This window comes from Phasianus colchicus, chromosome 1 (genome assembly GCF_987193195.1).
Source record: "Phasianus colchicus chromosome 1, bPhaCol1.hap1.1, whole genome shotgun sequence".
Taxonomy (NCBI): Eukaryota; Metazoa; Chordata; class Aves; order Galliformes; family Phasianidae; genus Phasianus; species Phasianus colchicus.
In genome coordinates, this window is record NC_143436.1 from 10,277,762 (window position 1) to 10,293,390 (window position 15,629).

At 33.7% G+C, this 15,629-nt stretch overlaps 1 protein-coding gene across 1 annotated transcript in view; it reads left to right on the forward strand.

Annotated features, from left to right (window-relative positions):
- Window positions 1–828: 828 nt before the first annotated feature.
- The window catches only part of SEMA3E (semaphorin 3E), a 65,544-nt gene continuing 50,743 nt past the window's right edge, over window positions 829–15,629 (forward strand). Inside the window, exons 1-3 of the mRNA XM_090134399.1 lie at window positions 829–972; window positions 7,327–7,386; window positions 12,833–12,952. Of these exons, the coding sequence (XP_089990525.1) occupies window positions 877–972; window positions 7,327–7,386; window positions 12,833–12,952 (276 nt within the window). The 5' untranslated portion in view covers window positions 829–876. The remainder of the gene's footprint in view (window positions 973–7,326; window positions 7,387–12,832; window positions 12,953–15,629) is intronic.

Here is a 15,629-nt window from a genome sequence, read left to right on the forward strand (position 1 = left end):
GTAAAATGATTGTCAGCCTCTCTGAACTGATGCACGCCAGACTGTGCTCTGCACCATCTGCTCAAGAGTGAAGAAGGACCTGGTTGCTTGCCTCTTTCATTCTTCTTGGGGCCTGATTCCAAGTTTCTGCAACATTACACAGGATGAATTTCACTTTCTCTATGTCAGTTTAGCCTGGACCAAATACTGCTAAACCCCAACTTGCTTTAACACTTCAACATATTTCCTGACAAAATCAATAATCACTTGGAAAATTATGAATATGTATTTTACAGACTCTGAACTCTTCTCACTGAATTTAGTGGCAATATTTTCCATGAACTAAGTTGAGATGGTGCCGGGGTTAAAAAAAATCAATGGAATCCCCCCAAAAAACAAAAGTAGAACAATGTTGTGCATACAGTATGCCTGCAGTTCAACATGCCTGAGTGAAAGACAAGGAAAAAATTTCCAGTAATTTTTCAATTTGCATCAGTTCATTCCTTTCTTCACATTTACAGTTAATGTCCTAAGCAGTGTTTTTTCCTTTTCAGAAAATGTTTTGGAGAAAGCTTGTTTTCTCCCATCCTCACCTCTTGATATATTGAGCACAAAGATTATGATGTAAAGATTCACATGCAAGTCTCCTAGAGAGCTGGCTCATTTTGAAAATTGTTCCCAGGTGTTTTGTGTCTCTTTCTTACTCAAAGATTATATGATTAGCATTTTAATGTCTCACAAATTCTTGTCTAGTTCCCTAGGAGAATATGAAAATGAAGCTATGATGTTAAGCTCTTTGGTATTTATCACGCACACTCTGATTGCATTTCAGAGCTCTGGGATTTAAACAGGACGTCAGTCTTTCATAGCCCATTTGGATATCTTGGTCTTCATATAATGCTCCTGGATGAGTATCAAGAGCGACTGTTCGTGGGAGGAAGAGACCTCTTGTACTCCCTCAGTTTGGATCGAATCAGCAACAACTACCGAGAGGTGGAGTAAAAAGATGTATATGTTTGTCACTTTGTGTTACAATGCATAGCATAGAATATCAGAGTTTGCATGGTTGGAAATGAGATAATGGTGTTCTTGTAAACACTGACGTTTTGTGCATGAACTTTAGCGTCATGTTTATCTGTAAGAAAAATACGTCAATTATCATTTCATTTCCAGGAATATCTCATAAAGGTCACTCTCAGTGAAGAGAGCTGGGGGACACTGAAAGTTCTTTCTCACTGTTTTTCAGAATGTCTACTAAAATTTAGAACATCACACAGCACCTTATACACACCTGATGTCTACATCTCTGACATGTAACTAAGAAATGATCTTTCCCTTCTATTAGTGTAGTTTTTCTATCACAAAAAAAAAAAAGAAAAAAAAAAAAACACACAAAAAACACCAAATGCATACACCCACCCTCTCCTCCCCCCGTCCCCCAGAAAAGTAAATAAAGTATAACAAAAATCTTTTGATTATTTTCTACCTCTCTTTAGAAAATACATCACTGGCTAAAAGCCAGTGCTGGTAAGTACTGACTGAAAATTTCATTTGAATTCTACTCAGAGATCTGTGGGAGAAGGGTGGTTCATGTCATAATCGTACTAGCAAGCTTGGTACATAATAGATACTACAGTAGATTGGCAAACTGGCAACTGAAGTAAAGAGACTTGAGTATTTGTTGATGTGGGCCCTGGCTTCCTTCTGCACTTGGTTGCTACACTGGAGGCATGTGGTGGTGAAGTGAGGTTGTGGGACCACCACTCCTTCCACAATCATGCTGACTAAGAATAAAAGATGCTTTGAAATACTTCAGCTTTCCTGGTTTTTAAAATTTTTTCCATGAGTTTTGATGTTATTTTCATTCATTCTCAAATGATTAAATGAATGAAAATGCAAGTAAATAAAGTACTTTAGAGAAAAATTACTTTTGTTAATCTTAGTACTCCAATGATCACTAGGCTTATGTATCAAATTATTTTGTTTTTTCCCCTACTTGTAAGTGAATAACATATTATCATGCCAACACCCCAGTCAGCTTTGCACTAAGGGGCCTTTCTTACCTCCCTTTGCTCCATGACTGTGAAAGGATATGTTTTATCCTTTTTATAAACAGTTTCAGCAAGGTAATCTTGCAAGGTAACATAGAGAAATGGGAACACTCAGACTGTCTGAGAATTTATCTAAACAAAATATATTAAAACAACACTTTTTAACTCCTTGGAGTGCACTACTACATAGTGAGCTGTGTTCCTGCACAGTGAGGTATAAGTAAACTCCTTTTCCTTTTGATAAAAATTATTAATATCCTGTGACATGATATTAGAGGTCAGGGATATGAAGACATTTAAGAAGCAGCTGTTTTTATAAAAAGAGATTTTCTTCCCTCCTCTTCTTTCCCGTTTGGTAGTAAATCTGTATGAAGAAAGATGATAGGATATAATATTTTACATTCTGTCCCACCACCATTGTCTCATCTGGATACACTCTTAAATTCAATGCACTATATCTTGTTGTTTTTAGATAGAAGATCAGCTCTTTACTCTGAAACTATATTCTCTGTCTTGAGACCTGTGTGCAGGACATGACAAATTAATAGAAGCTCTGCATGCCTGCTTTTATGATGTGCAAAAGATGAGACACTGGAATAAATGGAGCTTGACCTTACACATTTGGAAACATGACCTCACTGTGTCTCAGCTCCCTTGCCATATTCCTTTTCTCTTTTCCCAACGTTTACTCAGCACAGATCTCATTCAGTGATAGCTGGGGAAAATTTAAGTGTCCCACTGCGATATCAGGAAAAGTCTAGAATGAAACATTTATGTTATGTTAGAGCTTAATTAATGAGATATGCTAGGGAAAGTTCTTGGGGAAAAAAAAAAAAAAAAAAAAGACATATGTTGATTCATCATTATCAAAGATTTATATTAAGCTTCTTTTAACTATGTGTTGGTTAGCCTTCGACCTTTTTTTTCTAACTGAAGATTTTAGTTTACTTAATCTAAGATACCAGTTATAACCTGGCAAAAATGTAAGAAGGAGGCAAGTTTCTGGGTTTTATTCTCTCTCTAGGATGCAAGACATATTTATTTCAGATATTTGGCATCTTTGGATAGACTTCATTGCCTTTTCTTTGAGAATTATTGTCTGCCAAAATAATCCAGCATTTCCAAAAAACTCATCTTATATGAGATATGTATCCTATAAATCTGCATTTAATAAACAGATTTAAGTTTCTGAAGGTTCAGCACAGTTCAGCTGTCAGACATGAAGAAGCACTCTGAAAGATAGATCAGAGATTTCTTTTGGTATACTATTAATTGTTTGTGTATATACCTACCAAAATTATACTAGGCACCTATTGTTCAGAGCAGCATTAATACACATTAAAGAAAAGATGAGTGCAAATGCAAAATATTTCTCAGAGAAGAAAACTATTCCTGTTGCATTGTCTGGGAAATCCGGAATTCTGAGTTAAGATTTCAACTATGGCATAGTCCTTCTATGTATCTCAGTTCTTCACTGGTCATATTCTTTAGCCTACTTTGTATTTGTTTTTATTTGTATTTGTTTGTTGTTTCTCTCTTTTCTTATGGTATTCAGAAATTATCTTGATTACAGTGTTTAATATGTCTTACTTTTGAAACAAAGCTACTGTCTTTGAAATGTGGATATTAGCATTTACAGAGAATTAAAACCAGACAAGTACTTGAAATCATATGTAAAGGCAAATCTTCAGAGTTCCCTCCATGTGACTTTTACTTTCTCTCCAGATATAATTTTTTTTTTTTTCACACCACTTTTAGAATCAAACATTATACACATTTGGGATTTAATCCAAAATATTTAAGTTCTGTAATGATGTAACAAGCTGATAGAGAACTTATTTGATATCTGGTGCCAATTTTAAAAGGTTAATTTTATTGATGACCAGAGCAGATCTTTTCGACAGCAAATGAATCAATGCTGGCAGCTCACTGCAAGTGATCTAAAAGCTCACAGAGGAGGATAACTGTTGATTCTACTTATTCTCTTGTAGAAAGGAAATTAAAATATATTCCCTATTTGTCCAAAAACTCTTTACAGACAGCTGTTTATCATAGTTGCTTCTTCAAAGTGCTCACAAAGGGCTTGCTATTACGACAAGCATTCCTGCAGACAGCTTTCAATGTGCAGTTTCTGGTCCACTATGAGATAACTTCAGATTAGGATTTATACAGACATTGCAAGATGCAATAGAACCTCTACAATATATAATGCCTTTCTTACGTCTGGTAGAGCTAACTGTATTTTCACTTCAGCTGAACACAAGGCTGCAAGAGCAGGCATTGCTTGCATCTCCTTTGAATATCACATAGGAAAATATACAAATGGAAATAAGAAGTATGTGATTTAGCAGTGAACTTGATTATTCCCTGGAATTAATTCCTGAGAGTTAAGATGATATGTATGTCAATACAAATAACATCTAACACACAAAACCAGTTATTTTTTTTCAGAATTTGTGTCTCAGACAAAAACAATCTATGTGTTCATTAAGCACAATTTACTAATTCAATTGCTTAGTTGCTCTGCAATGTCCTAGAGTTCAGACTAGCTCACACAGTAGTCCATTTTAGCTAACAGTGCTATAAAGTTCATATAGTTTCCTGAAATTAGCTTTCATTAGACATGCTATCTTGTTTTTTTTGAGACTAATGACTGAACAGGAAAGCTGTTTGGAAATACTAATTAAGATTCCAGATCCAATTAAATTTTGGTTCCTCTCTGAATTTACTCAGTAGCTATCATTTGTATTGCCCTATGATTTCTTTTTTCCTTTTTTTTTTCTTTTTTGTCTATGAAGAATATATTTAAACATAGCTTTAAAAAAAAAAAAATTATACCAGCTATAATTATACCATTCAGTTATCAAGGATAATAGTTTTGTAGTGCAAGATGAGAAACTTTCATTAAACAAGCAATTTAAAAATTTACTTCACAGTAGTCTGCAGTGGTGACAAGTTTTGAATAATTATGTCCAAATAAAAGATCAAGTTTGCAGACCTGTGAAATCTATGTTAGTATGATGTTATTCCAGTCTAGATGCACACAAAAATTTCCCAACACTTGTTACTACCAGTTTGCCAAAAGATTTTAATTGTGGCAAAGAACCAATTCAAAGTTAAGGTTGGTAGTTTTCATAACATGAAAGCATAAACATTAGGAAAACATACATGTGGCAAGTTAAAGGCTACCATTACAGCTGGCTAATATCTGGATATCCATGCAGCACAGACATAACCCATTTATCCCAAAAAAAGGGAAAATGAAATAATTACACAAATACCCTTTAATGTAATGTTACTATCTTGAGGCATTTACCATCAATTTCTTTGCAAATGATCATAGATTGACAGATTGAACAGCTTTTCTGTTTTCAGGATTAAAATAAATAAATTAGCTTTTTTCTGATTCTTTTATATATATATATATATATTTCCTATGACAGAAAAGACAATTTATTTTAGCTTCTAGTCTATAAGAATTTTGAAGAGATCAAAATCTTAATGCCTATTTGTTTTGAGACTCATCAGCCTTGTAAGGAGCAACTTTGGGCATTAAACATTGGTTTGGCTTAGAGATAGATAAATGGCTATAGGCATCCAAGATAGATTTCTACACCTCTTCTTACCTGCTGGAAAAGGTACAGAGATGATCCCTTATATTTATCCTTTCATTAGGCACCCTTAGCTACAACAAGCAATGATATGTATCCCAATAGGTAACACAATCGCTGAGCCAACAACAGAAACAGGATTTCACTTGCAGAAGACAATGTGCAGGAGGCAGTTTTAGAAAGCAGATCCACAGTAGAAGTGGTAGATACAGAGATATAGCATAGCTCCTGCTGCTCATGAGCCTTTTAATGAAAGCAGTGCACTCAGGAGGCAAAGCCCTTCACCTCTGCAAGAGGCACACATCCCCCATTTCTCTTCAGAGTATGTTATGGAACAAAGCTTTGTTGCTTACTCTGCAGCCACTTGTCAAACTTTCAGACAAGGGGTGAAAATTGAGTTATATCCTGGAGTTTTGTCTCTCCCTTAATTGTGTTTATGCATCTAATTCAGCATCCATTAAGTGGAGAATATGCATATAAAATATTTTGAACTGCACTGGGACTAAGTATCCAAATACAATCACCTACAAACAATATATTTTATATTAGGCTACAGAGTCAAGTGTTTCATTCATGATGTGGTTTCTCAGTTTCTTCATTCCTAACATTCTCTTGCATCACTGATAGGCAAAAAAAAACACAACAAAAAAATACAAAACAAAATCAGTGAATGCTCCATTCTTGAAAGTGTTTGAGAGCATACTGGATAGGGATTTGGGCAATTTGATTAATGGAAGGTCTTCCTGTCCATGGCAGGAGGATTGGAACTTGATACTATTTAAAGTCTTTTCTGTGTCAAAACATTCTATGATTCTGTGATGTCAAACACTTTCTAGTACACTTCTACAATTTATAATTTATTACAATTGCTTAGATTTTTGGGTGTTAGAATTACTTCAAGAAAGCTCAATTAATACAACTGCACAAAAAGTTTAAGAGAAGAAGGATTTAATTTAGAACAACAACAATAACACTACTGACAAAAATGTCTTAATGATGAGACAGTTTTTCACAGTTACTGGATTTCAGCCAAGCCAGATATCACTGAAGTGAACATTTTTGTTTTCACTTTTAAAAATTCTAAGAAATGAAGTAATCATTCCAGTCTGCTCAGTCATTGTTTAACATTGTTTTGATCCAAACAAATCATGCATTTGTAATGAAAAATAAATTTTATACAATAGATAACTGAAAAAATATTCTAGTTGCATAATTTGGCTTCACATTCAGCAATAGACTCTGAAGAGCTGATCTTACTCCTAGAAGGCAAATAATTGCCTTCTATAAACCAGTTTCTTTCCTAAGTGCCACTAAAAGCAGGAAATCAGTAGTTCAAAATTAATTCTTTATGGGAAATTGTTGGAAGTCACTGAAAATTTATAAACAACATTTCTACTGCTGTTATATAAATTGTCTAATATATTGTGTTTGTATTCTGTCTACTAGTATTAATTTAGCTGAGTTAACCCAAGCAAAACTTTCATGATTCAAAATATCTATTATATTGTACACTTGTATTGATATTTAGAGGGTAATTATTTGGCTTGAAATCTGTTCAAAATGTAATAGAAGCTCGATTAAATGTAATAACATACAATAAAAGAGTCTCACATGAAAAATAGTGAAAAAATTTTAACATCAGACTACAAATTGTACTATTTTCTATTTTTGTGTTCTTTTTTTAGATCCATTGGCCTAGTACACGTCTTCAAGCAGAAGAATGCATAATTAAAGGAAGAGATGCTGTAAGTATCATCTGTTATAAGTAATCCAAATTATAGCTTTTGCTCATCCAAAACTAGTACTCAGGAATGTCTAATTTTCAGGCAGATCAAAGCAGAGACATAATTGTGTGTTGATGCTTAAAATTGTGTAACCACCACAAATATACTAAATTATTAGTTTAATTGCTTTTCAAAACAGCTCATAAACAGACAATGAACATTTTGATCATTTGAACTTTCTCCTAATGTTTTTTCTAATGATACCAAGGAAGGTACCGTAGTAATTCCCTTCTCCCAGTTCTTATTCTCTTTCTTTTCATACACATAGATTACCTTTTGTGTTTAGACTGTTTCACATTCCAAATAATTTTTAAAATTTGGAATCTCTAGAATACATTAAAAAAGTAACAAAATTATCAGTAATTATAAAGTGTTCTTTTGCCCCACAGGTTTTCTGAAATACCAATATAAATATTGTATTTTAATGAGCCCAACTCTACTGTTCTTGTGATTCAATGCTTAAACTTTAATCATTTCCCAGAAAAAGACATGAAAGCTCACCGACACACAGCGTCTGGTATCATTTATACCACAGGATGAAAGTTCTTCTGGATGGAACCTCTCTATAATTTTGCAGTGCACCAAGCTCATTATCTGCAACTCATAAAAACAGAGCACATTAGACATCTAGTAAATCTCACAGCTGCAAGAGCTCACACCAATTTGATAATGATGATAGTTTTACAGCAACAGTGATAGGAACATAGACCAGCACAATGCTTTCCACAAAAGTACAGCAAACAAACAGCCTTGATGATAACCACCACATATTCAGAGTGAAGTCTAGGAAGCAATAAAAATTTTTCTCAAAATGCCCACATCAAGAGAATGGGTGAATCAGATGGAAAATAGTGTAATAATAATAATAAAAACAACAGCATAGTATATTACTCCTCCCACTAACCTGGCTTAGAACTGATCATTTTGTATTTATATTAGTAGTTCGTTGCATTTTTCTGGATGTTTTTGGAGCCTTGAGATTTTCAGGTGCCTTTGGTTGAATATAGTGTTTTTCTATATTATCTGGACTTCATGGTCATATTAAATGAATCCAAAACATAAAGTGTTTCAGTTTTATTTAATATGATCCCTAGCCATAAGTTGTTACTACTGTTAAAGCCCTGCTACCTTTCCTTCAACGCTACACGTTAGATGTATTTTCTGATATTTTGAAAATATTATTTGGGTTAAATAAATACATAAATAGTTATGGGTGTTCCAATGTAATGTAAAGTTTTCCCTCTCAGATTCATGAGATTCCCTGAAATTTGAAATCTTTTAAAATCCAGTCTGCTAGTGTGCCTTCAAATATGCACTGGAAGGAACGTGATAACTTAAAAAATTAATATGTTTCCCATATTTTCCATGTAATGTGGAAGTCAGGTGCCCCAATTTTTAAAAAGAAAAGCACAGAATTAAAACAACAACAACAACAACAACAAAACACAAAACACAAGACTCCAGAATTGGAGGCTCTGAGAAAAAGACATTAAAACTGTGAAAACTGTAAATATTTTAATACCAAACAATACCAATTAATATTCTGATCTCCGTGTGACTCCTAATTATGCGTGGGACAACTTGAATGGGTACAGCTAATTAATTCCATGGAATCCTTAGTAATTTTCATTAGCAGGCTCAGTACTTAGTGTTCTGCAATTGCTCAACCTGAAAAGAAGCTAAATTGCAAACAAAACATTTTCTATTATTTGCCTTTTCATCTTCCTTTTTTTTTTTTTTTTAATAACCATAAATGAATATTGGCTTAATGGCATTACAGCTTAAAATCAACAGTTTGACATTTGTAAGTTCAGAATTCTATTTTTCACAATATAAAGTCTCTGAGAAAAAAAATACTCATCAACTAGCTTTCAAAGACTTCTTTATTATTTCCATGCTATTTTCTTCTTTATTTTTCTTTAAAAAAAATATCTGGTGCTAACTGTGCAAATAATATTATGCAAGACTGATAATAAGCATTTCAGTGTTGAGAAACTTTACACATTCTTTACTAGCCATATTTATTAAACAACAGGGCACTTTGATAAGCTTTTACAACCTGTATAAGGTTATCAGTAGATATTGTAGCAGTAAAACTTCAAATACTGTAGTCATAAATACAGTTTCAGAAAACTTTTATCCAGTGTGCCAGGAAACATACCTGTTGGCCTGTAGTGTGAGAACTTTTGATCCTTTCAAGTAGTTTATCAGCATTGGAAATCAGCATTCAGAAATAAAAATCAAATTCTGTTATGACTAACATTCGCACCAAGAAACTTCAGATTAATAAAATTCCACTGATCTAATAATGCATCTAAGCAGTCTCCTAAAAACAACCACAATATTTAACTGTTTAAATAGGAAGTAGGAAGATGACTTATTTTAATGTTCTCCTGCGTGATGCATCTCTTCCTTCTTATGTGTATAGGATGTTATTAGAGGGGCCAGAAGCAAAAACTATTTGTCTGATGGATCCCAGAATAGCACCTTTTCCAATTTGTATATAATTTTGATAAAGCCTAGCCATTTGGAATTACTTTTTCTATATTTGGTGTCTGTCTTATCCTGTTTTTTATCTGCAGAAAATGTCAGGCATTTCTATGAAGACATGTAGAAAAAAAAAAATCTGTAACCCACGCAGAGAGAAAAATAATCCTAAGATCTCTCTCCTTCTAAATCTCTTCTGAGACAAAGATGAAGAGATATGTGGATAACAAAAAGAAACCATGGATAAAATAGCACAACAGCACAGAGGCAGAACAGAGGGCTATAAGTCAGGAAGGTCATACTTGGGAGGGAGCGAAGACAGAGGGAAGAGCATCAGTGCCAAGTGAAGCATCTATTTAAAAATTACAGTGCATCCTTTATGTTGCCATTCCACTGCTGCTGGTTAGAAAACATTTGTGAAGCACAAGTAAAATGGGTATTTCTGTCTCTGAGTTCTAACTGATGCATAGATGATGTCACCCCACTAATCCAAACTCATTTATTCTCTATCAACTGACATTCAGGGTTTTTTTCAGTGGGTCTAAAAATCCTGACCAGGTGAGAGACCACATAGAAAAAGACAATTTTTTTTTTTTAAGTTTCCAGAAACTTATGATATTAAACAAGTTTTATTTGTTCTTTGCACATACATGTTTAATTATACAACAGGTTACATGCCTGTGTAGGTTTCCTGCTTCCTTCAAAGATTCAGTGAATGACAGGTTGGAAGGGAACTCTGGAAGGCATCTGTTCCACCTCACCCTGGCGAAGCAGGCACATGTAAAAAAGTAGCTGGTGCACAAATGCCCAGTCTCCTATGAGAATCAGATCCTATGAATGTGAGGCCCCTATCTGTCTGCAGAAGGCCTCATCTATTCATTCTACTTTTTCATGTCACCGAGAGCATGAATCAGTGATAATGTCACCTATCCCTGTCTTCCCTTTAAACTTAATCCATAAACTCTCAATTGGCTCCTCATACGTCTCCAGGCAGAACTCAGTGCACTTTAACTGCTCTCTCACATAGAGGGCAACACCCCTTTATCTCACCTCCTGCAACAGATCCCCTTCCTACCCTCCCCCGAAAGCCTGCATCCTCCCATTGCAACGCTCCCTCATGGCAGCCATCCAACAAAATCTCCATGATGACAGCAACATCATAGTATTGCAACTGCATGCACATCCCTAACTCATCATCTTTATTGTTCATACTGCATGCATTATCCTACAGGAACTGAGAGGCACTCCAGCATGCTGCGTTTCTAGAAAGTTTATGGGGCATTTCTCCCTAGTGGTTTTGTTAGATACTTCCTTGTTTACATTCAAGTGCTGAAAGTGACTCCTTTTTGTTGATTTTGTGTTCCAATTCCTGTCACATCACTAGATGCCTGTGTTCATTGACCTTTTCCATCACTCCTTTGCAGGGTTGCTGATAACTCTCTTTTCTCCATGATTTTGTTTTAAGCCCTTATATTTGAGTCAAACATCCTATTGGCAAAAATAACTCTCAACTACCATGATATATCCTCTCATTTTAAGGCTATTTAAAAGATATTTAAAGGATATTACAAAGGATAGTTTTTCCATATGAGTTGGGTTTTTTTGTTTGTTTGTTTGTTTGTTTGTTTGTTTTGTTGTTGTTGTTTCATAAATTTGAACACTTGCACTGAATGATGCAAAGGACTGAAGAAAAAAGAAAGGCAGTTTCTTAGTTTTGAATCTAATGTGGCTGTGTGAATTCTTTCCATGGCTCCACTACAGACTTACTCTTTGGGACATTAACTTCTTGCAGATGGGCATTAAAACCCAAGATTTTTCTCATCTAGTCTGAAAACTGGAGTGAAGGAGAGAAAAATTTCCAAAATGAAATCCCTCCACTCTCTTTTACACACTAATTTTAGGATAGATTTATTTGCTTTTTGGAGATATATGAGCTTCTTTATTGACTACTGAAAGCATCTAGAAGAAAAGCTTAGATTAGAACCAAAAACTTCAGAATGGCTATAGTTAGCTGAGATTAATCTCATTACAATTGCCTTACACTTGGTATTAACATCTTAAAACCCAGGGTCTGAGTAATAGAAAGATCACACAACTAAAGAAAATGAATAGAATTATTTCTTCGCACACAGAAAATACTACATAATGGTAAAAACCCCGATAAACTAAGTCAGTGAAGTCCCAAAATAAATAACTTTATTCAGTCTCTACTTCTAGTTTAGGAATTGTAATGACCCCACAACTCAAAACAATGCTTGTAAGTTTGTTAACTGTAATATTTATGAAGCTGCAAATATACTAATGAGTCCCAGGGTATTGCTTTAGGGAAACTGAATAATTTCTTCTTCAAAGGAGAGCTTGAATGGTGGAACTTAAAAAAGCATGAGGCTATACAATATAAAAAGTATTGATTAGCAATGCATTACACACATACAGACACACACAAATGCAGTAGTCTTATGGAAAAAGAAAATGAAGTGTTACTTTCTTGAAATAAAGTTCACTTGATAAATAAGCCATTTGTTGACTGTTCATATGTCCTGCTCTCATTTTAATGCCTACTGCATGTAATAAAAGTTAATGAAACAAATATCTAGATTTGTGAAATGTATCTAAGATTGAAGAAACACAAAATATGTTTTACAATTTAATCACTCCTGACTAGTTAAGTGCCTAGAGTAAATTGTGATAAATCAGAGCTCTAAACTTCCTTCTAAACATGTTGTAAGTGTCCACTCATGGATTTGGTGAGACTGAAGTAGTAGGATAAAGTGGGAGAACTAAAATTTTATAAATAACAGAAAAGAAATTCTCATTATGAAGAACATGATTTGATACCTAAGATATTAAAAAATACATATTTTTTTTTAATTGTTTTTAACAGAAATGCTAAGATTTTCTTATATTTTATGTGAACTAGGATGAATGTGCTAATTACATCCGTGTCCTTCACCGATACAATAGAACACATCTTCTGGCTTGTGGAACAGGAGCTTTTGATCCAGTTTGTACCTATATAAGAGTTGGACATCCATCAGAGGTAAGAAATTTGTTTTACAGTAATGATTCTTCTCGCCTATACTACAGCAAAACCTCTGTGGTTAAAAATAAATATATAAATTGACGTGTTGGCAGTTCTTCATATAAATCATACAGGAGATATTTTCCCAAATTAAATGTGATGGTTGTCCAAAATTGAGAACAGAGGAACTAATTAATGATTGAAGTTATATTTTGGAGAATTAGACAAAGAACTTCAAGTCAATGTTTTTGTTTGTTTTAGGAAATAGTGTACTGTATTGCATATACTTAGTTGGATGGAATGTGGAATATCTTAATTGTCTTTTTATTGATTTCAGCTTCTTATTGTTGACCATATTCAGCAAGTATGTGTTAGCTCCTTAATGACAATTTTAACTGTTTGAAATCCTTTAGATTAGGCCACTATTAAAGAATCACTAAATACACCAATCTCTCATTTTAAATATACTTAGGCAGTTAACCTAGTCCAGGTAATACCAATAAACTATGTATTTCTACATGGACACATAAATGCTGACTGACTGATCTTGCTTATATCCTGCTCCTGTGTATAATCTAAAAATACTGTGGAATTAAGAGTATAGTCTGAAATTCCCTACAAAAATAATTAAACAAATAAGAGGAGCCTTCTTGAGGGACTGAATTTCTCCACTTTATAAGGTTGAAACTGTGAGTAAAGGTACATATTATATAGTAATGCTGAAGAAATTGTTTATTCTACTATGAGGTAAAAAAATATGGTAGGGAATCCCACTGTTTATGGAAGAATCAATTGATGTGTATCTATTAAAAATGGAAACAAAAATGCATTATATTTAAAGTTTTATGCAGATGAACCTACACAAATTGGAAAAAGTCTGCTGTATCCTAGAAAACTAAAGATTGGCTTTGAATTATGTTGTATAAGTTTATGATATGGCTACCTTCATATCAAACAGAAACACTGCAAATATACACTAAGTTTTGTTGTTGTTATTATTGATTGTGATTGTCTTTTTATTTTTTTATATGTATCTAACTTTTAAACTATATATATATATATGTATATATATATATATATAACTTTTATCTTGTTTTGTGTGATTTCCTGTATTTAAGTATGCAACTACAAAGTGAATGTTATTGCAGCCCACTCCAATTTAACCTACTCCTAGTTATTCTATATCAGAATTACTCAGTTTCAGCTTAAGTTCTCTAAACAATCTGGTTTTATTCTATCTTTTACATCACACTTAAATTGTCATTCCATAATTAGGTAACAGTTTTGTACCCACTAAGTCATAGAAGTTATATTTCATACTTTTCTCATATCTGCAGTATTGTTTATTAATGTACTGGTCAGGATCAAAAACAGGAAAACAAAGGATAGAGGCTAGAGCTGATTTAAAATATGCAGTTGACTCAAATAAATATTAATCACAAGTATGATTTTTTAAAAATAAACTCTACTCCTTGTATGATCATAAAGTATTTCCTTCAGATACATATACAACTTTTAATAATTCTTTCTGAGTAAAGAAGCATACACTTGAAAAATGAAACTGAAACAGCACACAACACCAGAAATGAGAATCCAATCTATGCTGTGCATCATCATCTTCTATTAAAATCAACAGCGTTCATTAGTTAAGAACCCATTACAGGACTTATATTTGAAACTATCTGACATTGTCTTCTAAAATTCTGGAACTGAATTATAAGCAATTTTAAAACAAAGAAACTTTGCATGCCTTTGCCCCTGTTATGAACTTTGTGTCAGACTTCCTGAGATAGTTTAAAAGAAGCAGTGTCTATTTATTTAGGAATTTTATTTAATCAACAAGTCAATAAAAATAGAAACAAACAAACAAACAAACAAAACCACAAAAAATAAGAAACAAAAATTTTTATATAAGAATGTGTGGCTCACGGTTCCCCCCTTACACATCACTGTCTTTTCTTTCCTTCTTTTAGTCAATTATTTTCACATGTAAAATTGAAGTTCTAAAATTTTACCCACAGTGAAGTCATGGCAAATATACCATTTTTCTGTCTGTGTAGACCAACAGGAATCATATTTGCTACACCAGGAGCTGTAAGTAGTAGCTATACCAGTTTCCATTATCTGAAAGTTGACTATAGGATTAAAAAAAGACAGGTGCCATGTGTATAGTAGTTTAAAAATAACACATGGTATGTGGTTGAGTAGCAAATTGTAATCTTGCAGGATAAGGATATCTTGTAAACGCAGAAAGTAAAGGAACCAAATCTGTCCTCAAAAAAATTGCAGTTTAAACTCTGTTGATCTCTCCAGTGAGACTATCCTGAGGAATTAACTTCCAATTACTGTCCTTCAATTTCCTCCACCTCAGCTCTCATCTCCTTCTGTCTGACTTTCATGGAAAGGAGAATAATAAATGATTGGCAGCTGCTCCCCAAGGTCTGTAGGTCCAGCCATGGAAATATCCTAATTAGGGAATACAGAGATCTCTACATGACACTGCTGGTTCCTAGCCAGCCTCACTGAAGACTCGACAGCATTATACTCCATGCATTTTTCTGAACTCATTTTTATTACTAAGTATAGTTGTAGAAAAACAACTTCTGAACAGAATGTCTCTAGTAGAACAATGCATATTTGAGGTCTATATACCTTCTTTGAACAATAAAACTTTGCAGATTTTTGGACATATAGG